This window comes from Diadema setosum, chromosome 8, assembly GCF_964275005.1.
Source record: "Diadema setosum chromosome 8, eeDiaSeto1, whole genome shotgun sequence".
Lineage (NCBI taxonomy): Eukaryota > Metazoa > Echinodermata > Echinoidea > Diadematoida > Diadematidae > Diadema > Diadema setosum.
In genome coordinates, this window is record NC_092692.1 from 22,695,603 (window position 1) to 22,720,435 (window position 24,833).

At 38.0% G+C, this 24,833-nt stretch overlaps 1 protein-coding gene across 2 annotated transcripts; it reads right to left on the reverse strand.

Annotated features, from left to right (window-relative positions):
* Positions 1-1,604: 1,604 nt before the first annotated feature.
* LOC140231620 (sorcin-like) lies at positions 1,605-23,183 on the reverse strand. Of its 2 annotated transcripts, none has more exons than XM_072311771.1 (8): positions 23,101-23,183; positions 14,464-14,708; positions 13,611-13,722; positions 12,652-12,779; positions 6,805-6,879; positions 5,618-5,692; positions 3,690-3,858; positions 1,605-2,942 (listed from the first exon to the last, which is right to left on the reverse strand). In XM_072311771.1, exons 1-8 carry the CDS (start codon positions 23,137-23,139, stop codon positions 2,907-2,909), a joined length of 879 nt encoding a protein of 292 aa, XP_072167872.1. In that variant the 5' UTR covers positions 23,140-23,183; the 3' UTR covers positions 1,605-2,906. The 2 variants fall into 2 exon arrangements, with proteins under 2 accessions (XP_072167872.1, XP_072167871.1); XM_072311770.1 differs by lacking the exon at positions 12,652-12,779 and adding an exon at positions 12,899-13,026.
* Between the last annotated feature and the right edge of the window lie 1,650 nt (positions 23,184-24,833).

A 24,833-nucleotide genomic window follows, 5' to 3' on the forward strand; every position in this document is an offset into this window, starting at 1 on the left:
TCAAGTATGCAAATCATAATTAAGATACATTTGCGAGTGTGAATATGGAAAAACATAATACACTGTATGTACATTATGTAAGGTATGTAACATGTTAGAGGGCATCACTTCATCTAAACTGGTTATTTCATGCATACAAATAGATGGCATACAAACAACATGAGCTATGTACTTAAATGACACTTTTTTATGTGCATGCAGCAGGTATACTAAATGATTTCATTTTTGTTTTAAAGGATACATTAAAAGATAACACTTCACCTCACACAGCAAGCTAACTAAACAACACTAACATGCTTCTGGGTTAATTTGAGAAAGAAAAATTGAATCTCTACACAGTAACATTTGTATTAAACAACTCCAAAAATATTCATGAAAGACAATATCTAAATTGTATCAATATCTTGGAAATCAACTTTGTAAAATGGAAGTGCATTGTTTGAATGTTTTCTGAAGTGTACAGCTCTTCATAAGTAGAAATAAGAAAATTCTGTATTGCAGTATTAAGTGTATGCGTCTTGAATTTAGACTAGTCAACAGGCACTATCCATGCACGCGTCAATCACACAGATTGGATATTTTTGTGTGGTCGTCCTTTCTCTGGTCACTCTAGCTCTTAACATATTCCCTGTACGCATATACATGTGAAGTAAACAGGAAACTCAATGAAGCGAGCTGTGTGGGACCACTGAAATTTCAGTGATATATTGGGTATCTCATTATATCAGGGATAAAAACAAAAGAAAATGAAAGGAATGGGACCTGCAAAATAACTTCATCATTATCAGGTATCTAGCTATATCTGACCTCACTATAACAAGTTATCACTGTATACCCAACTGGCTTGGCCAGCTGTAGCCAAGTACCATGGTTTTATCCAATTGGCTGAGCGCAGGTTCAAACGTGCAATGCATTTGTTGGTACTGAGACAAGATGCCATGTACGCAGAGTTACGGTATGTAGCATGCATACAGAGTTTACATTCGGGATTACGTGGAATTGATAGGTTTGCAACAGGTGCAATGAGCCAACACACACACACACACACACACACACACAAATGCACATAATACACTATTAAGTGGATGTTTACGTAAGTGCTGGGTACATGTATAAGACTAATTTCCATAAATTATGGAGGAAATAAACAATGAGCATCATATTTGGGATATCCTTAGGTGGTCTTCCATGTCACAAAGATGATTTCAGGGCATGGACACATTTTAACATGATATCTGACCCAAAAGAAGCTCTAAACATTGGCTTATGTATGGCACTGAAAGCCCCCCCCCCCCCTTAAAAAAAAAGAAACAAGAAAAAAAAAGTCACATGCCCTTTTGGCAAACTCTAAATACGATATACGAGATATCTTTAACACACTGACTCATCTTTCAGAAACTTCACTAAAATCATATCCTGTTGCTAGATTTATCTTCTCCATCTTAATCTATCCCTGGTTAAATCTTAGAAGGCTAAATACATTCTGCACGCCGACAATATAATTCCAAAAGGGGATAGATTTTCATGTACATTTCAAATTTGAAAGAAATGGTTTTCTATAGTAAAAGCTCAATTCAGCAAACAATTACATTTTCAAAACCTGAGGAAATTAAAGAAACTGGAATGCTACACATGCTATGTAAGATCATTTTGTGTTACAAAACTGAGCATGTCATAACATATTCTGAAATGTAATCTTTCAAATTGCTGACATCACATACAATTTGAACAAACGGGCCACTCTCAGTATAACAAAGACAGATGAAATGCGCTTTTAATAGAGATACTAGCTGAACATCTGGGTTAGGTCTCAAAATCATCATCACTGATGACCATGGTGGAAAATTTGTTTACATGTATAACTAACTCAGTTATAGCAAAATTGTGATTAAATTAAAGCCATTTCTGTGCCTGCTGGATTAAGACGTGAGAATTCATTGCTTTTCACATTAAGACATGATTGCTCACTTAATGTCAAATAATCAAATATTTGTACCCTTCATCACATTTGGGTCCTTAGAAAATGTTTGTTGTATATGTTGGGCATGGTGTGGTCCATGCCTCCAGCTAATGAGTTTCCATGGCATCCCCTGTCACACAACTGTTCAGACAAGAAGTCTGCAGGAATTTGCACACAGCATGGCGACATATTTTATTTGTGAAGGCTATGGGAATAACGCCATTTCAAGGAAATGGGTTTCACACAATTGCCTGTCACCTAAAATCGTGCTTAACACTGCCTTTCCTCTTTTGTTGTAAGACACAATATACACAAAAGAACAATGTTTTCATTGTTTGTTCACTCATGATAACTTACAATCTACTGAACAAAGCACCAGTCTCAAGGGTTTTGTAATATTGTGAGTGTCCCGTATGTTATCATCTTAGAATCACTATCACGGGCACATAATTCCATGAATCATACAATGTACTGATATATTACGGAATGTGTATTGAACACTGTGGGTCTAAACATATTGAATTACGTTTATATGCAAAGATTAAATTTCTTACTCTCTCCTATGTTCATTCATTCAACTTCTGACCAACAACACTGCAAAATCATTAATTGGTTGTACAATAAAATCCTTTGCAATGTGAAGCCTGCCTCAAAGCACTGAAATATTCCTTCACCTTCCATTTTACATCATCAAATACATTTTCTCTCTTTTATACAGACATAGATACTGAAAGCTATTCTTAGTAGAACATGAGTACTATTCTATCTACTTGCAAAAAGGCCATGATATATTTCTGTGGCTGTACATCAAGAACTGAGTTCCAACTCTTATGATGCCAAGTTCCCATAGAATGGACTGCAAGATGATGACCGTGGGGTAATTCACAGGGCAACATGTCCAAGTCAAAGTATGAGGGGTCAAAAAAGCCAGTCATTCAGCTGCAGGTCAGTGGACTGCATTCTCCAACACCATCTCCAGAAACTGCATCACATATGATAGAGGAAAACAGTATGCCAGGGTATCAAATTTGGGATTTTTTCCCCCTTCATAATAAACATTATACACAATGCTCATTTGCAAAGCAACATAAAACAGACTGGTCTTGAAAATGGGCAGCACTCACAATTACTTGGTGATACAACATATTCAGAACAAAAATCATATCAGTATGCTCATAGCAATATTAAAGGCATGTGATATCCATTTACCAAATAAATATGTGTATGATCAAAATGTTAAAGTTTTGTTTATGATGTCATTGCTACTAATACCAACACCTGATGACAAATAGAGCAAGTAACATGCAACCTCCAAGTTAAAAACTTGGGTGAGGGTGTAGATCTGGGGGCATTTCATGAAGCGTTTTGTTTGATTTTTTTTTTTTTTTCCGGCAAAAGCTGTTACGTATATTAAGCTGTTGAATTATATTACACAAGACTAGAGAGTTTAATTCTCAGAGAGAAGGGCAGAATTCATCATGTACGTCATCTAACCATCTCTTCAAAGAAAGAGTGAAAAAAAAAAAGAAAATCTCCAGAAATTGACAGGAAAGCTGATGATAAAATGACTACTTTATCACAGTCCATTTCCAATCTTGTGTATGATTTAATTACAAATATTATCTGTGTTCATACAGCTTTTTCCTGCATTTTTCTTGTTGCCTTTAATATTCCTTATAAGAAGCGATTCTTGTTTTTACACTGCTGCTATTGTTTCAAATTGACTCACATCTTCATAGTGAACTGTGATGACACCATTCATACTTGTATCTTTTCTTCTGAAGGCTTCTGTGAGAGACTTGAGCATAACACACACTTGGATGAAGTCGTCAAACTTTATCGTATTTACATGGCCACGGTCAAATCTTTTCACAACCAAGTGGCAGAACTGTGGTGACCTGTATAGGAGGAAAATAAAACATTTGAGATTTACAAAAAATGGTTCAACTAGGTAATATCCAGATGTTCACATTTGACTACTGTAAAGTAAGATGTTTTCGTGGCATGAAATTTCTGTGAATCGGGGCGACTGTCTTTTTCATGAAATGTCACTGGTATTCAATACATATAGTGTAAAAGAATTTTCTTGTGCATATCAATTTCACAAATATTGCCTCTCATAAAATTTGCAAAATCAAAATGCAAGCAAACATTTCTGGTTTTACAGTTTCATGGCCTTCATACCATTTTTTGGTAGGTGAGTGTGTTGGTTTTTCTTAATTTACAAAACTGATTTTTTTTTTTCTCTGTTCCTCTAAATGTGCACTTGGGCAAAACTGCAAGAAGCATTGTAGGGAAATATGCATATTCCTTCAAAGTATTTCAGTAATTTTGATTGCCAAAACAGTTTGCAGCATCTAACTGGTCCAGCTGAGTGTAAAAAATGTTTAAAGGCATAATTTACCATTTGCAGATGAAATCATTAGTGCTTTAAAATAGTTCTAAAATGTGAGTTAGGGATAGAAACAACCACTGTCAAAATTTGAATCCGTATAATCGATGTTAAGTGTTGTTAAAGACACAAAATGTGAACAATAGTTATAATAAAAATGTTTCCAGACTAAACCGTATACAGTTACGGTTTATTGAGAAAAACCCTGATATCTCCTTATATTTTAGGTTTTATTGCAAATATTTCATATGGTAGGATGTTTTATGATGCAACAGACCTACACATATGCATCAAATGTGATATCTGGAACATTTTTTAAATCACTGCTCCCAAAGGTAAACTGGACCTTTAATAATACAGTAGTCATACTTAATTAGGAGATTTTCTCCCAAATGCATCACTGGAACAAACCTTCATTAATATGATCCACAAAATAACCCTTCTCAGAGTTCATAGTACATATCAAGTCATGATGCCCAAGACCTTGCCACTGCACAGAAAGAGGCAGCACTGTTGAATGCATTTGTTTTATTACACCAATTGAGTGAATAGGTACACTATAAAAATGTCTGAGCGATGAACACATTTTTCTCACATCATCCCTTCCTTCTTTCGCTGTCTGTCACACACGTCCACAAACACACTACATGTACAGATGCACAAAGAGGTGAAGGCAATTCCATATTTGCACTGAGTGGTAGTATAAAGTGCATCAGTCAAAACTGACCATGCTCTATGTGACTGCCAGCACTACATCCTACTGCCAAACTGTAAATGTTCAAACTGTGCAATTGGTAGAATCTATCTGGGATTGGTTGGAAAATAATACTTCTGGCCTAAAGGAAATCAAATCGTTTGGGTTACTTGTATTTCTACGGATCTATGTATCATTTGTTTACATTAATGAGGGACAATGGAAGCATTTCAGCCAAAATGTCCCAATTATTTGTGGTTTATGGTTCCAAATAACCAGGGAAAATAACATATAAAAGTTTGCAGACACATTTGACTCATTTGCAAGTTTCTTACTGTAAGCATGTACATGTAATTAAGTTGGGCAAGCTTGGCAAACTGCGACACACAAAAAACCCATGTGGACCACCTTGAAGTGTATGTAAAGCATTATACTGTGAACGTATCAATGTAAACTTGTAAAAGATACCAGTTTAGAATGCCATGGGACACCACAAGTATACAGACCTATCAAATTTTGCAGTACTGAGATGAGAATAGCTACAAATAGCTTGAGTTACTGGTACACTTACAATCTATAGCCAAATGTAGCAAAAGCATGATTCAATTCTCCTGCATCAATGTTGCCTGATCTGTCACGATCAAATCTGTGGGAAAAAAAAACACAGAAGCCAGCATTACCTTGTGATAATCTGTCACTAAGAAAACATCACAAACCATGTGATTACTCTGCTCAGTATGACATCATAATCACAAAGGCAAAGAGAAAATTTGAGGAAATTCAGATAAATATCACAGAAGTTACAATGATCAGAACACTAGCTTTATATCCATGAACATCTTAAACACCTACGGCCCATGATTGTCATAACTTTGGTAGTTGTATACATCTTTTCTCCTCTTCATGTGATTCCAAACTCATTCTCAACTCAACAAATCTCAATTTTACTCCAAATAGGAAAGTTTCTCCTTTGCTCTGCTCTAGGTATGTGAAGGACATGCTTTTACACACATCTCTCCATGCAGGGGAAGTCAAGATCTTTACAAAAATCCTCCACCCCCGGAAAAAAAAAGAAAAAAGGAAAACAACAACACAATGGTAACCTTCGGGGTCATCTTCTTTAACAACTGAGAACTACTGAAAATGGTGTACAGTTCTGTGAAACAGTACTATGGATGAATCACAGGATATGTCACCTAAACAGTCACAGTTATCTCCTTATTACCAATTAAAATACTTTCTCCACTTCAAACAGATTTTCACTAATCTACAGCCCAATTCACTTCCCTTTGGGTGCTTTAATTGATATTGACATAAAGGTGAGTCACAGATCACAAGCAGTGGCTGAAATATACAATACGGTACCGGTAATTCTCCAAATGAGCGCCTTGTAATGAAAATTCTGTACTTTCAATCTTTACAGTTCAGAATTCCTATAACAGGTAGCAGTACATGACATGTCAAAAAAGAAGAAAAGACAAATGACAGGCATATTTTTTGCATAGACCTGAATACATATTTATTGTGAGAACATGAATGTTTATGTTTAGTGCATTTGCAACAAAGTAATCAGCTGTCTTCAGCACAAAAATGTTTAATATCCAAACATGCATTGTTTGCACTGTTCCACTACTGAACAGATTCTCTTTCATTCTTAATATCATACTCTTGAAATAGTGAATACATTTGTTGTCAATTCTCATTCATATACCATCAACATGTACTTATCATGCACTCATAAACATTTTTCACACACACCTGTCAAAGCACCCTCTCCAGTCTTGAATGTACTTCCAGAGAGCAGCAAATTCATTGAAGTTGATCGTTCCATTCCTGCTCAAGAAATAATGTGATATGATAGTTACAAAATCAGCATATTAGTTGGTACATTACTTGCGAGGGACATGCTACGATTAAAGTGCAATTCAGCATCATGTCTAAAGTTGGCTCTAAAATATAGTAAAAAGCAGGGAAACGAAAATGGTAGGGGTTTCATAAAAATTGGACCTAGCAAAAGAAATTTATGGAATTTTGAGGTTTCCTATGTATTTAATAGTCACTAGCAATAGTTGCAACCACACAATATTGTAAAACCAGAGGTATTTGCGGCATGAAACTTTTACAAATTTGAGCTGATGGCCTTTTTCGTGCCATGAAATTTTTGCAAATTAGCACCACCATTCAACGCATACCATGCCTTTTAATTTCAAAAATCTTAATCAAACCTAATTTTGGTTTAAGTTTGAGAAAATATTATGCACGTAACAATTTCTGATTTCACAGTATTCAAAATTGGCAGAGGTAATAATGTCATAAGAGTCCCTTCTCAACTGTACAAATATTCACTGAATGTCTTTTTTCTTGATTAAATTGAATCGAAAATTAAATGTATTCTTCAAATCAAATTATTGTAATCTTGGAATAATTTTGTAACAAACACATGTATGGGGTTAACAGCTAGTAGTTATGAAGTCAGCAAGAGAAAACAAGGTGTAATGTTTTTGTGAAAAAACCAGTGAAAGTTGTCATCATTTTTCTATTTGAATGTATGTTGGGAAAAATGAGTGAAACTTAATGATTTCTGGACTTTCACATTCCATATCAAAATTTCAATGAAACTTAAAAATAGAATTAATTCCGTTCATCTGCTTTTATTCTTTTCATATATTCAACTTGAACGAAGTGTGAAATTGCATATTAGAGGACAAGTTCACCTGAATAATATACGTGTGGACTGAATGAATGCAGCAATATCAGAACACATCAGAGAAAGTTGGAAGAAAATCGTAAAATCCGTTCAAAATTTATAAATTTTGAAAGTGTATGAGCAATCACTGCTGTATGAGAAGACTGCTCTGACTACTACAGTGTATGATGTCACACGCGTAGAATGATACAGCAGTGTCTTCCAAAGCATTTCTTACCCGATTAAGCAATCCGATCAACCGGATACCACGTGATATGTCACTTACAGCCACCGCTCAGCTCCTCTAAAGTCATACAACAGCCTTAATCAGTGTCTGCAACGTAATTTTAGTAAACAATTTGCATGGGGCTTCAACATATCATGTAAACCAAGTCCTCATCACGCTACATTGTGCGCTTCTAAACATGTGTCATGTGCAGCTAAAGTCCTATGCATGGTATGCAGCCAAGTGCTGCAGCAAATTCTGTTGACCCCATGTGTTTCATGGCGACAGTAAGTTTATTTCCCACGTACAGCCTAAAGAAAGGTTAGAGTTTCAGTAGAGTTAACAGTTTATTTTTTGTTTTCCCTCAAAGCTAGCTAAAGGAATTTACAACTGTAGTGTTAGTGTGTTACTGCGCGTGTGGTGCTGGTGCAAGGGCTCTTTAACGCTACGCATAAATGCATCTACATTACATACCAGAGATATGGCAATTCGATTGTACATGTACACTGCATGTATGTTGAAATGTAAACCCAAACTCTCTGTCGACTTTCAGCACATCATAAATTCTTCAAAATTTATATTTACACAAATTTGAAAAGCACAAAACTATGGAAATAGATCAATTTCTTCTGGAAAATTCCTAAATGTTAAACCAAAATGTATCCCAGACTATTCTGTAAATATAACATGCATCGTAACTGTTTTGTTGAACTTGTACATGAATTGAAAGCAGAGTAACCCATTGAGCAGTACCCGATTAAATGGAGAGTACTGTATGAGGAAAATATACAGATTTTCCACAAAATTTCAATTTTTGAAAAGAAGGTACACATATCCTCAACTTGTTACTGATGTATGTTGAGGTTAATATTATTCTCCCTGCTTTCTGAAAGAGGCAAACCAAGTGCCAATTTTTATATGAGAAAAGTGGGAATATGTTGAAATTTCTGTTTTCTTTACATTGTCTTACGCATGTGACATCACAAGCTGGAGTAGTCTTCTCATTCAGCGATGACAGCATTGAGACTCCAAAATTTCGTAACTTTTGAACGGATTGTCTGATTTTCGTCCAATTTTCACTGATGTGTTCTACTAATATTGTTGCATTCTCTCAATCTGCAAGTATATCAAGGTGAACTTGTCCTTTAAAGATCATTTGAACCATCATTAACATTTTCAGTTTTGCTTAAGCGTAACACTCAAAACAAAGAAAATATCACACATCGTCATGTGCTTGAAACACAAAACCACAAAGATCAAATTAACAACAAAATGTTGACATTCAGAGACTAAAACTAACTGAACAGTGATTACAACAGAGCAGTAAAATTACATTACAACATTTGTCAAATGTGACTGCCCAACTCAAAACTGACAAAAAGTTGCATATTAGGATTCTCTGTAATAAACCAAAATACATGATGCATGTCAATTGGGATGACTGAATAAAGTGGAAAGTGGAAATTCATTTTGACCTACTTTTTATGCATTTTGAGCTGGGCGGTCATAATCAAAGGTCCTGTTTACCTTTGGGAACAGTGATTTAAAAAATGTTCAAGATACCACATTTGATGTATACGTGTAGGTCTGTTGTATCACAAAACATCCTACCATATTTTAAAATTTTCGCACTAAAGCCTAAAATATAAGGAGATATCAGTATTTTTCTCATTAAACCATAACTGTAGACTGTTTAGTCTGGCAAAATTTTTATTATAACTACTGTTCACAGTTTGTCTATTTAACAATACTTAACATTGATTAATACGGATTCAAATTTCTACCATGGTTGTTTCTATCCTAAACTCATATTTAGGAACTATTTTAAAGCACTAATGCTGACTTTTTGTTTCATCTGCAAATGGTAAATTATGGCTTTAATGTGTTTCCATATTGCACTCAGTATTTGACTTATGAGATTTTACCAACCAACATACACTAAAGCAGCTACTTTAATGACATGAAATAAAACATCCACTGGCATAATTGCTTCAAGGTCCTGTTTACCTTTGGGAGCAGTTATTTAAAAAATGTTCAAGATATCGCCTTTCATGCATATGTGTAGGTCTGTTGTATCACAAAACATCCTACCACATAAAATGTTTGCAATAAAGCCTAAAATACAAGGAGATATCAATATTTTTCTCAATAAACTGTAACTGTAGACGGTTTAGGCTGGAAACATTTTAATTATAACTATTGTTCACATTTTGCATATTTGACTATACATGTATTTAACATTGATTTTACTGCTTCAAATTTTCACAAGGTTGTTTCTATCCCTAACTCACATATTAGAACTATTCTAAAGCACTAATGCTAGGTTTCTGTTTCATCTGCAAATGGTAAATTATGCCTTTAAATGTGTACAATAATGTACATGAAGTATTCCTGTATGATTGACTTCATAGGATTGTGTTTTTGTTTGTTTGTTTTTTTCAAATCACCTCCTTTTGCCAAAAAGACTTTGTTGCAATATATATTTTTCTCTTTGTTAAATCCCTTTCAATGTAGTTCAGGGTCTTGTTTCACCAAAAAAAAAAAAAAAAAAAAAAAAGTCAATGTGCCTGGCAACCACCTCAATACAACAGACCCATTTCTTATGTGAAAATTAAAGCTTTGTAATACTAGTTCATGGGGTTTTCCATTATTACACAGTACATTGGTTTGAACCCTTTTCTGCATATCATGCTGCCCAAGATTATGCCAGCTGTTCACAAAAACTTGTAATCCCATTTGGTAGCATGCGATTCACAACAATAACACAAATAAGCTAAACTGTATCTTGCTTGTGTAGCATTCTCAATTGAACCTCGCATGAAGCCAAAGATTTGAACTTCTGCCAATTAGTTTGACTAGAGAGACTATGTTCTTTATGTTAGAAATCAGATGCCTTCTTGTGGGCTGGTGATTACAGTGTTTTTCAATGGAACTTTATTGACATTTTGACCTTTGACCTTGTCTGATTTGCCCAATTTTTTAACTTGAGTCGCATTTTTAGGTAATATACCTTGTGTTCATTGCTCAAAGCTGTGGGAAGTTGACAGCACAGAGTATGGTGCTTAAATCAAGGAAAGTTTTGCAATATTGTGACCTCTGACCTTGTCAGATTTCATCAATATTTGAACATGACTGACATTTTTAGGTGATGTATCAGTGGTGTGAATTTGGTGGTCATAGCCAAAGCTGTGAATGTTATTGAGAGTATACCACAATACTACGTGTACCAGCACAATGCTTATTATGTACAGTTCATTGACCATTTGACCTTTGACCTTGTGACAATTCACCAATACTCCACCTGTCTGGTATCTTCAGGTGATGTACCTGTAGTATAAATGGTCATAGCTCAATGCTGTGGAAAGTTATTGACAGTACACCTCAATACTACATGTATGTGCACAGTGCCTATTAGGGCAAGTTCATTGACCTTTTGACCTTTGACCTTGTTGGACTGCACCCACATTCAAACTTTACGAGCATTTTTAGGTTATATGTGACCCGCTACAACAAAAGGATCCGAAAGTCGGGGGAAGACAATTTTCTGAAAATGGCAGGACAATATTCCCGTACTCTTCTACTTTAATTTCATATATAGCACAACCCATAAAAGTACTCGGTTGCGGAGATATTGATGATTTTATCAGCGCATGTCAAGTGGTTGAGGAAATCAGAGTTTTGAGAAAAACGCCTTCAAAGTTTTCCTTCCGACGCTATCATGATCAAGGGGAGGCAAGAGAGTTTTCACAGCTTGACAATAGAAGGCATGCTACTAGCGACCTCTACGATGTTCATTCAAGCTTAGCGCCAGCGGTCTACGCACGACCAATCAGTAATCAGGATGCCACGCACTGACCAATAAGATCACTCCCTTGTTGCTAGGGGCGGAGTCAAGCTGCGGCGCTAAATCCAAATCTTCGGACACGTTTCTGTTACATTGAAAGTCGAAAAATCATGTCCCAGAAAACGCTGATTTCTTGCCTTTCCTTTAATCATTTAGATTCGAAATTTCGGCAGATGATAGACAAAACATTAGACTACAAAATTATGCCGAAAGCAGAAATCCGATTGTTTTGACAAATTTTGATAATGTGACTTCAAACACGATTTTCTCAGCTAAGCCGTCAGCGACTTTAGGATCCTTTTGTTGTAGCGGGTCACATATATCTGTGGCATGAGTTTGACGGTCATAGCTCAAATCTGTGGAAAGTTATTGAGAGTACATCATATTGTTGACGATGAAGCATACATGTACATGTATGTTTCGCTTCCACTACGTGGGCGAGACAAAAATGACACAAGCCTACAAAAATAGGGAAGATATACCAGTTAACTGGAAAGTAGTAAGGAGTTACAATTCTGGAAAAAAAACAAAAACAAGAAAAAAAAAAACGGTTGACATCATTGATCCTGTTATACAAATGAAATGTTCACTGTGCAGCTGTGTGAATACGCAGACATCAAATAATCTCCATAAATTGATGTCACGAGTTTCAAATTCAACAGATGGCAATAAGAAAGACAAAGATTGTACCACTGTGCTGCCAAACTGAGTTCTCTTGGGTGAAGGTCAGGTTTGAAACATGAACAAAATTCACCATCATTATCATCTGCTTAAGACTTCCAGTAAACATTAAAGTAATGAAGGCTTTCGGTGAAGGGTTTACAATGAAATGGTGCTGCAAGAATTCACCTGTCACGGTCAAACATGCCGATCATGAGTCTGCACGTCTCGTGATTAAATGTTGACCAGTTTCCATTAAGTAATGCATGCTGGAGTTCGTCGGCTGTTATACCTCCACTGCCATCAGCATCCACGGCCTACAGAAGTCATTAGTTGTTGTTGGGTTTTTCATCAAAAACAATAAAGACACACAAGCATGTGAGGTAAGATGACACAAAGTTACAGCACTCAATTTGCTTTAATGAACAAAATTTACCTATCCTTGTCGAACATTCCAATCATGAGGCGACACGTTTCTACGTTGAAGTTTGACCAGTTCCCGTTCAGGAGTGCCTTTTGGAGTTCCTCAGCAGTGATAGCCTGACTGTTATCTTGGTCTACTGCCTACCGAAACACAAGAAGATGTCTTGGGTGAAGGGACATTCTGTATTGTCCCATCATTTCTCAATCATATGTCCACAATATCTTTGTACCACCAGGTTGGCAATACATTTTTGTGAAATTGATGGGATAGAAATACAATACATGTATCATCTTTGACTGAAGATTATGATGTACAGTCACATGACAAATTAGACTGTTACAACATTTATCTGACATATGTCAATAGTACTGAAGCAAGATCTGAGAGAAAATTGGCAGTCTTTTGCGAACGATCCTAGTGCAATTTGTATGCTCAGCACACACACAAAAATGGAGGAGCTTGCAAAAGAGGGCTACTTCAGTATTTAGATATAACCTTGTTTCCTTGTACACAACTGAGATCATCTCTGTCAATACTGACCTTTGTCCTACAATCACAGACACAAGACTTGATGCACATACACTGTACATAATTTGTATTTTCTCTTTAGAGGAAATCTCTTTAGGCCATGCAATACTTACATAATTATGAAAAAAAGACAAGAATATCAAGTGATACTGGTACGGAGTAGAGCAATAGGTTGTCATCATGTGAAATGTTATACCTTAAACCAGGACCACAGAGTTGGGTCTGCACCAGGTGGAGGTCCCCCTTGGGTGTATCCAGGGTTGTAGCCAGGGGCACCATAGCCATGGCCTGCAGGAGGAGCACCATACCTGATGGGATAGCAAGGCATGTGACATACAATTTTACATAAAACTATAATAGGTGAAGTAAAGTCATGATTCATAAAGGGGTAATTATGACAAGATCAATGTCCTTCACTATAAGTGCTGTAGTGTGCATTACATGCATGACGTGGACACTGACCATCTCTGAAACTTAGTACTGTACATCAAACATTCTGGTTATTATATTCTAACAACAACAAAAACAAACAAGCGACCAAAAATAAAAACAAATAATTCACCCCTGCTGAGGAGGTGGGGCACCATAACCTGGAGCCTGACCATCTCTAAAACTTTCTACTGTACATCAAACATTCTGGTTAATATTCTAACCACAACAAAAACAAACAAGTGACCAAAAATGAAAACAAATAATTCACCCTTGCTGAGGAGGTGGGGCACCATAACCTGGAGCCTGACCATCTCTAAAACTCTCTACTGCACATCAAACATTCTGGTTAATATTCTAACCACAACAAAAACAAACAAGTGACCAAAAATAAAAACAAATACTGTAAAAGTGGAAATTTTCGCGGTGTTGAAATTTTCGCGCATTTCGCGCAACCAGAAACTAGCGCGAAAATAAAAACACGCGAATATTTTTGCTTGCCATACGTTCCTGTGCGTGATGTCTTGATTCCGCGGAATTAAAAACACGCGAAACTCTTCTGACCCGGCCTAGCGCGAAAAATTAGTCGCGCGAAAATATCCACTTTTACAGTAATTCACCCTTGCTGAGGAGGTGGGGCACCATAACCTGGAGCCTGACCAGGGGGTGGAGCACCATACTGTGGAGCTTGCCCAGGGGGTGGAGCACCATAAGGCGCGGCTTGCCTAGGGGGCGGAGCGCCATAGCCAGGTGCTTGTCCTGGAGGAGGAGCTGCATATGGATTGCCGTACCCTTGACCCTGGGGAGGTACAGAGCCTGGAGCAGATGGGTTTGTTGGAGGAGGGGCCTGGCCATACCCTCCAGGCTGCAAAATTACACACAATAATAAGAGACAGATTTAGTTAGGTTCACAGATTTTTAAATGTCTGTTTAATCTCTTTGATCTTGCAGATTTTGCTGGCTAAATGCAGTTTGTCAACAAATATGTTCATCATGCCACAGTTGTATATTTAAAATATGTCGATAAGATGAACTGGTACACCTGACAGCTGTGGCCCTGCACAGAAAGTGGCCTTTATAAAAATCAGTTCTGACTCAGCTGTACAATGTACTATGACACCACTGCTAAGCCTCTGTATTATGGGATTTACAAAGATATTTCATTTCTGCCTTCAAACAGTATTCCATTACTGATTATATCCATGACTACGCCAGTACACTACCGCATACATTAGCACACCCTTGGTAATTCAGCACTGTTGCTTATATAATGACATTCCTAATACAAGTGTAGTTGCATACGACTGCCTTTACCAGCACTGTAATAGCAATTCTCAAAAGAAAGTTTGTTTGTGTTTTCCTTTTTTTAAATCATCCCCCATTACGTGATATCTCAGTTATCTACTTTTGCTGAAGAAGCACAATATATACATCATGCATTTGTATGCTTGGAATAACATACCACAGCCTATTATATCACACATGTCCTTCCCTCATTAAATAAGGCCCTTTTTTGCATTGAATAAACTTGTAAAATTTTTATTCAAGCATTACATTGAAATCTTAGGATCAGTAATCATTTGACAAACAGAATTTGGAAAGGGCATACATACAAGTGGCTTACATACTGTAAAACACGATATACAGTATTTGCGGCATGAAATTTTCGCGAATTGGAGCCGACAGCCTTTTTCGCGGCATGAAGTTTTCACGAATTGCCATTGGCATTCAATGCATATAGTGTAGGTAAAACTTTTGCGTGCATTTTAATTTCGCGAATCTTGGCTCTCGTGAAATTCGCGATATTAAAATGCACGTGAACACACGCAGCATTGTTTGACAGTCTCCTATACATATGATCAAACATCCCATTTATACTAGTAAAACACCACTTTTGACTTATGTGAGGTCAACTGAAGCAAGGTTGACAAAGGGTGTGTTTATGCTCAATTTGCGAAGGCAGAATCAGCGTTTTGAAATGCTGATTCAAAATGCCGTTCACAGGAGCACTGTTTATGCTCACTTTCTTCGAGCTTGGAAAGACCGTTTACGATTGCTTCGTTGACCTCAGCACAGGCAGGTCAAATTGGGGCGCGCGCTTTTTCGGAAGTTCTGGCCTGAGTGTGTGCAACATTCACGTTCAGTAGCATGTCTAATATCATTTTGATTATTTTACTAATGGTAAATACAGTACGTGATTAAGCGTGCCTGTAACTGACTAAGTGCGCATTGATAACGCATGCAATTATGATGTCACTGAGCATGATTACGGCAAGCCACAGTCATGCGCGTATCTCTGAGCCATTGTTAGTACCGGTCATTAGTACGCGGTCAATGGTAAAAATCTTATGCCTGCTGGGCATGTTAGGCATAATTAAAGACTGGTCACCTGATTGCTCTCAGTCATTCATTTGATTAGGAACCATATCATTTTCAGATCAGTTCAGTTCAGTTCAGTTCATGTTAAATTTCTCCATCGCAACATTATCAACAACATATGCATAGTGTAGGTGAAAGTATAACTACACGCACGTCTACTCTATAGTAAACATTGTCATTTTCAGCAGTGGGTGTACGTTTCCTTCATGAACATCTTTATTAAGTGTAGAAAACTAAAATATAAGGAATCCCCATAATCTATGATATTCATTCAATAATCGGTATGCGCTTTTTTTTTTTAACTACGTCAAAAACTCACCAAAATCCATGACTAAAATCAGGTCTGTAAGTGTACGTATTGCTCACTCCTCATCTTCTGCGTGTTATTTGAATGGCAGTCACTCTCGTATACTACAACATAGCGAGTCGGAAATATTCATGAACTAGTCGGAAATATTCATGAGCTACAGTCACTCTCGTATACTACAACGTAGCGAGTCGGAAATATTCATGAGCTAGTCACAAGTATTCATGAGCTAGTCGGAGAGCAGAAGTGACACATGCAAACGTCAAACCATTGCCGGAGCAGCACGCGCAGATACGAGTGCTTTGCGTAACACACAAAGCGCACGGGCGTGCGTAAAACGATACCACTTCCGGTTGCGCATGCGTGGCAGTTCATTGATTTTGTGAAGCTCTTGAAGAAAAAGATACCACCGCACAATCTACTCCGAAAAATTCAACAATAAGGTCTGGATACCAACGAAACACCAAATTCAACTCCACCATCAGCAAAATACGATGTAGGTGAGTGGTAAAAATTATCTTTATGTTAAAATCAAACAAAATAAAAGACATTTTATGTGATTTTGCCGTCAATAGCGACGGTCGTTTACAACGTTTAAACACTAGTATATGTCAGACTGCTGTGCTTCGCACAGCGGTCTGGTCAGGCTAGTGAAAGTAAAGAATTCATAATACAGTGAAACCCCGTTATAACAAGTTCGGTTATAACAAGGAACCGCTTATAACGAGGTGATCACGTCGGTCCCGTTTTCCTTTCCGTGTAAACCTATGGCAGAACGAATCGGTTATAAGGAGTTCTGTTATAACGAGATTCCGGTTATAACGAGGACAATTTCGGTGCATCATGACAAAGAAAAACATAAGCAATTTGATCGGATATAACGAGGTTCCATTTCTTGACTAAGTTGCCGCTTTCAAACACGCGACAAACGAAACATTAAAAACTTAATTCGCGCAATCCACGTCTTTTTCCCGTTTTGAACAGAACCGTTCCCTCCATGTTTTCTTCTAAACCTTGCAATAAGACACAGGAATGCCTTCCGATGTTCCTACTAAATTATTAACATAATCATTCGCTTTTCTTTTTCGCGAGATACGCGTGCGTGATATCAGGTCAGATCACAGCGCATCGAGAAAAAAAAAAGATAACGCATCCAAAAACTTTCCATGTAGCGACACTTGTGGCCAAAAGTGGACAATTGGAATGCGTGTGCAACTCAGCATTATATCCTTTCCATTTGTAGTTCCAACTTCCAGTTCTTTTGCTAGTTAGCAAATATGAGTGTGGATGATTAAAGCCGAAATAATTAATGAAATCATCGCGATCCCGCCGGCTGACAGTAGCGAAAAATAGTTGAATAACGCATGATGTTAACGTAATTAATCGGTGTTCAGAAAAAGAAACAAACGCATTTATTACTTTGAGTAGATCTGGATTTGTTCATTATAATTTAACAAATGATAATTTAAATATGAGTGTGTGTGATTAAAGCCAAAATAATTCATGAAATCATCGTGATCTCGCCGGGTGACAGTAGCGTAAAAATACTTGAATAACGCATGTTACCCTATACTTAATCGGTGTTCAGAAAAAGAAACAAACGTATCTATTAATCTGGATTTGTTCATTATCATTTAACAAATGATAATTTAAATATGAGTGTGTATGATTAAAGCCAAAATAATTAATGAAATCATCGCGATCTCACGATCAGGTGACAGTAGCGTAAAGATAGATGAAAAACGCATGTTAACCTGCTTAATTGGTGTTCGGAAAAAGAAACAAACGCATTTAACAGTTCAAGAACGGATGTACAAAACGCGAAGAGATTTTCGGAAGAAAACAAAGAACGCATTTTAATCCCTTCGGACGCAATGATAATACATTGTATAAAATTACAGCCGAAATGATTCATGAAATTATCGAATTCCCGCTGGGCACCAACAGCGTAAAATACCTCGCAAGTTAACGGTAAACAACGCATGTTACTCTGAAATCATCGCGATCTCGCCAGGTGACAGTAGCGTAAAAATAGTTGAATGACACATGTTAACCTAAATCAGAAAAAGAATCAAATACATTTATTAGTTTGAATAAATCTAGGTTTGTTCATTATCACAATTTTAATACTGCATTTCACAATGAAGATTTTTCTTGCTTTCAGAATGGTCTGCCAGGTACAGATTTGCGTAAAAAGGATCCCAACCTTCCACATTCAATCTTGTCGCATATTTTTCAAGAACGATGAACAAAACGCGAAGAGATTTTCGGAAGAAAATAAAGAACGCATTTTTTAATCCCTTCGGGCGTAACGATCACACATTGTACAAGATTACAGCCAAAATGATTCATGAAATCATCGCATTGCGCATCGCAACAGCGTAAAAATACCTCGCAAGTTACGATAAACAACGCCTGTATGTTACTCTATTTGCGCTGGTGCTAATAGAAAAACTTAACAAACAAGAATTACAATAAAGAAATAACTCATTTCAACCCCTACGTTTTCTTCTAATTCACAAATAATTTCCCTATATTCTCTCAATAATAATGATCCATGATAGTGTAATAACAACGCAAAGGATGTTCTTAAGTTTCATTGATGGGTATATGATGTCGTGCTTATATTTTTCTTTATTTTTGATGCGTACGGTTATAAAGAGGTACCGGTTATAACGAGGTAATATCGCCGGTTCCACGGACCTCGTTATAACGGGGTTTCACTGTAGTGCTTTTTCTATGAAAAATCGCACAGGTTCCGAACTGAGTTAACAATAATCTTTTTGCACTCTTTCTCTGCATTATTGATTTGATGATTGTATAATTGACCAAGATCAATACGGGTGTGAGTGCAACTGTTCGCAATAACCATACCACACTAAATGGGGTAACGATCAAATTGGCGATTACTTCTTATAAATAAGCACCAAGGCCCTGCTTCCTGTTGAGAGACCTGTGCCTGCATCCGAATCTCACTCACATTCTCGGTACAGAACTTTTTTGTGAGTTTGATGCTTCACATATTTGAAGCTTCATCATATTTTTGTCTTCAAAAAATGACGCAAAGCGCAATGCATTGTTACGTCTGGATACAAATAACAAGGCATTGCACAGTGTTGGGTCCTTCTCAGTTTCCGGAGAAAATTAAAAATAAGCGATGTGAGTGTGTGCGTGAGTAATTGGATTACAGGGGAAACATTCTATCCTGGTGGTGTGGAGCATGAGATCAAAAGAAGAAGAGAAGGGCACTCTCCATCTCTCTTCTACCTCCCTGGTCTGAATATGCAGTTTGAAGAAGAAAAAAAAAAAGACTTAAAGCTCAATTACTTCTGATACTCGAGAAAAATATTTTTGAATATTCCTTGATTTGGGAGGTTTAGGTCCCCCAAGGGGCCCAAACCTCCCAAACTCCTGGGGCCCCCAAGGGTAGCATGGTGCCCATTCGAACAAAGTGAGATCCTATCCCCCTAGGAATGCTACCGGCCAAGTTTGATGAAAATCCATAATGTTGTTTTCAAGAAGAAGAAGAGGAAAATGTATTAGGCCTGCATCTGGATCTTTCCCCCTTCCCCTAGGCTCCAAGGGGGGGGGGGGGGGGGGAGCACTCCTGGATCTGCAATGAATAAACTTGAATCTATAATTACCAATGAACTAACTCACAGCATTTATTGTGTTTTATCACTTCTGGTTTTACAAGTTTAAGTACGACAGACGCAGGACAAAGAGCCATTTTCATACATCCCATCACAACCAACCATGCTCTGATAAACATCAAACTGGATTATTTTACCACTTATACAGGGTGGCCCAAAAAGAACAGAACGCCTAAGATCTTTCATGTCAGCAATATTGCTGCAAATAATGTCATCATGTTGCATACTATTAGAAAGGCCATTCTTTTTCCAATAGAATGACACCAAGTTCTTTAATTTCAGTTAATGCGTTACGATTTTAGGCCCATTTTTGTCAACCCTTGCAATTTTCAAAATGTGATCATTTTGCACTCTCAGAGATACAGAAACCAGTGAGAATTCGGCTTACCGTAGAACCAGTAGCGTTCGCAATGTGCGGAATGTGGGGCGGACAGTATTATTGTCGTCAGGTCGTCTCATTCACAATGGTAACGGACAATGACAGCCACATTCCACACATTGTGAATGTTACTGCTTCTATGACAAGCCGAATTCTCGCTGATTTTGGTGTCTCTGAGAGTGCAAAATGATCACATTTTGAAAATTGCAAGGGTTGACAAAAATGGTCCTAAAATCGTAACGCATTAACTGAAATTAAAGAGCTTGGTGTCATTCTCTTGGAAAAAGAATGGCCTTTCCAACAGTATGCAAAATAATGACACATTTGCAACGATATTGCTGAAATTAAAGATCTTGGGCGTTCCGTTCTTTCTGGGCCACCCTGTATCGTGAGTAGATACTGGTTACATCTGACATTTAATTGTTGGTCAAAAAATAAAAGACAAAACTAACTCTATTAGTAAAGAGTAACTAAAATGCTACACAATGTCTAGAACCCAACTGAACTACAAGTGTACACTATACCCCTGTAGATCAAAATCCCATTCACACTTAGGATGAAATACACTTGTACACAGTACTGGGCCCGTTTCATAAAACTTGTCATCAGTGACAAGTTGTCATAGATGTGACAAGCTACTGAAATCCTTGCATCTGATTGGCTGAGAGCAAATTTGTCATAGAAATGTGGCAGTTGTCACTGATAACAAGTTTTATGAAACGGGCCCCAGGTTATTTAAAATGATGTACAGTACTACACTAGGTGTTTCATAATGTCAACACAAATACGCTGCAAAGTTCCTCATTAAATGTGGTATTTAGCCATAGGGTGGTAATTCAAACTTCTCTCGAAATATGCTAGCTAGCGAGCTATGCGCTTTAAGAGTGTGAATCGTGTCATGAAATACCACACATTGCACTGCACTGTATTTCTCACTCTTCCTGTAGGATGATAATACAAGGTTGTATACACCTGTACATTTGTGCAATGCTTACACATGTACCTTGGAGAGATGTACAACTGTACTTTCTGGCCTGAAATAGTATGGTATTTGGTGAATGAGACCAGTATCAACTGTACCATGTTAAATACAGAGTATTTGAATATTACTCCCTTCCCCCCCCCCCCCCCCCCAACCTCAAGAGGTCATCTGTACTGCATTCCCATTTCAATTTTTTTCAGGAAGGGGATTTATTTTAGGGGCTAACTTTGGGCAAAAAAATTCAAAAATCATGAAAATTCATTGAAATAGGGGGTTTTTTATCAAATTTTCCCAAAAATATATTTAAATTAGGGGCACCAATGGTACTACATGTAGTTTTCAAATCGTTCCTGAACAATCATGAAATAGGAGCCTGAAAAAAGTTAGTTTCAAACCCCGTAAAATTCTGAAATTTAGGGGAAGTGGGGCTTCTTGGTGTTTGGCCCGACTGTCCCAAATGTGCTTACTGCATGTGCATGATTTGCTGCAAAGCATGCCAGGCTGACCTTCTTTTCAAACGACATTTTGCCACATGCGTTGCACCATGCTGCTTGTATATACATGTATGTACACTCTAGCAAACACTAGGCACTGGTTTGGCTAGTACAGTTCGGCTTGTTACACACAGAAATGCACAACACACATTGCAACTTAATGCAAGCAATATAGAACATGGGGTTCCACAAATTTATGAGTTGTATTTTGTGGAGAATGCTGTGCATGCGCACACAGACATCTTATCCAGTCAATGGATTTGAAATTTGTGCACATGCGCTGGCCGTCAATTCAGTGTGGCTCTCCCAGGTTTCTCTCGACCAAGTCACATTAAGTCATCAATTCGAACAGAAAGGGACTAGATCATCTATTGATCGACAGAACCAAACGTTGCACGAACCCTGTTGTCAATACTTCAACTTCACTGCCACTGCACTGGTAAGTCTTCAAATTGAATAAATTTTTCGATTTTAAGTTGATATTTGTCCGCGATACTACATTGTACCCCTAGTCACGATCCTGAATGCTACAGTTTGCAGCCCCATTACGCTATGCGTATGGGGTCGCAGTTAAAACTGAGTGAAAGTGCCCCTGACAAAAATAGGCACCCTGCTGCTGCTGCAAGTCATGACGTGTAAACAGAGTTGTTCACTGCACTGTAGGCAACCTACCCTTGACTATCACTATCAGTGACTATCTAAAGCCGTTTAGCGCCGTTACTTCACTAACGTTACTTGATAGACACACCAAACAATTTGAGTTAAGCTCTTGACTAAAACTTCTAATTTAAGTAAACCAAAGTCAGAATAGTGCAGAACAGAAGATGTCAAGATGAATCATGGCGGCCATGTATGTAAACACTGTCACTGGTAAATACAGTGCCTGAGCGGATTTAACTTAAGACACTGGGCTAGCTTGCCTTGATACACACTGCACTGTAAGTGGATCTCAGAGTCAGAGTGTACAAATAAACTTGACAAGTCACAAATAAACCTGACAGTGACTGAATGTGTGAATAATTTAATGAGAGAGGGGGTAGGAAAAAAAACCCAAGAAACTCACATAGTTCGGGTTATATGGTTGCTGCTGCCCCCACGACATCGCGCCGCTACACTGATTGCAAGTTAGAGAATAACTGTGTTGGTACTGTATACTGTAGCTAGACTGGCTTCCACTAGGTTCTAGCCTTGAGTAGAAATTCTAACAGTGTTAGTTAGCTTTCTGCTGCAACAACACACGTCTCCCACGGCGACTTTTGGTTCACGACCCTTTCGAGGGGACTGGTGCCGGAGTGAACTCGTAGAGTCGTAGTCGTACAGTAAGGATCTTTGGTAGAAGTGCATATGTATATACGCAGACAGGGATCAGCACTTGTAGGCTATTCGGATTAGCTAGAAAATAGGGTGTGCACTGCATTTATGCCAGGCCCATCCAAAGATGGCCAACTCTCGGTCGAAAAGTGAAACGCTGGGAGGAGTGCGCCAACTAGCGTTCAGCGGGGATAGACTTCAGCGGGTGAAGTTTTCAGGCCGTGTGTGTGCTGTTGTGCCTGAGCATGCACTTTCGCAATTGTGTGAGACCAAGACAGGCTACTACGTGTCCTAGTATTAAAGACAAGAAAGAAGGAATTTTCTGTAGATCTAGAGAATCATGCGTAAATATAGGAATTGGTGCAGTGCATTAATCTGCACCAATAGCTACACCAAACCATCAACAAGGTTCATCATTATTTCGATTTACAAGTTTCCAAGTTGGGTTGTATGTAGGTTCCTATAGCCTAGTGGCACCGACGTAGCCAGGTTAGTGTGTGTGTGTGTGTGTGTGTGTGGGGGGGGGGGTGTATTGGAGGAGGGTGTCCCCCCCCCCCCCCACAGTGGCGTAACTACGGGGGAGGGGGGCATGGGGGCACCTGTCCCACCCCCCCCCCCCGCCATCCGCTGGTTTAAAAGAGAAAAAAGAAAAAAAAAAACTTACCAGAATGGTAATTCAAGGGTTAGTAAATTGCTTTAAATTTGAAATCGACATGAAAGGGTGATTAAGAAATAAGATATTTTTCTAAGATTTCTTTTAACCATAATTAAAGAGGTATATAGTGTGAAACATTACAAAAGAATGTGATTCAGCGTCTGGTTGGCATTCTGAATATAAGCAGGATGTGCGCAGTGTAAAAAGAGTCGCTGCAATGTTGCGCAATGTGATGTAGAATGTACACCTTTGTACCTTACGCTTCGTTATATCAAAGCTAGATCATTGATTCTGTAGTTTTGCTTTACATACTAGTCTATATTAAAATGCCTTGCATTGCCAGTAATAAAACTTGACCTGGGCTATTTCCTAACTTTTCCATGTATATAAAACACACACACAAACAAACACAAGATTAGGGGATGCTCTAAAGTGCAGATTTTGGACATCTTTCCCCCGCTTGGTCACTTTGACGCCCCCTCGCTGGTAATACCTCCCACAATCATGAACATAAACCAACAACCTTGACTACCAGTGGCGGATCCAGGGGGGGGGGGCGCACCGCCCCCCCCCCCTTTATTTCCAAAGCGGAAAAATATAGCTACAAACGACAGTTTTTGGACTGTAAAATGTCAAAAGCTTTTCAAGCTCGCTCGCTTCGCTCGCTCGCATTTAATCATTATGCCATTCTCCTGATGTTGCTACCAGTAATTGCCAGCAGTTGCGCCCGGTACGCCCCCTTAATTTCCAAAGCGAAAAAATATAGCTAAAAACGGCAGTTTTAAAACTGCAAAATATCGAAATTTTCAAGCTCGCTCGCTTCGCTCGCT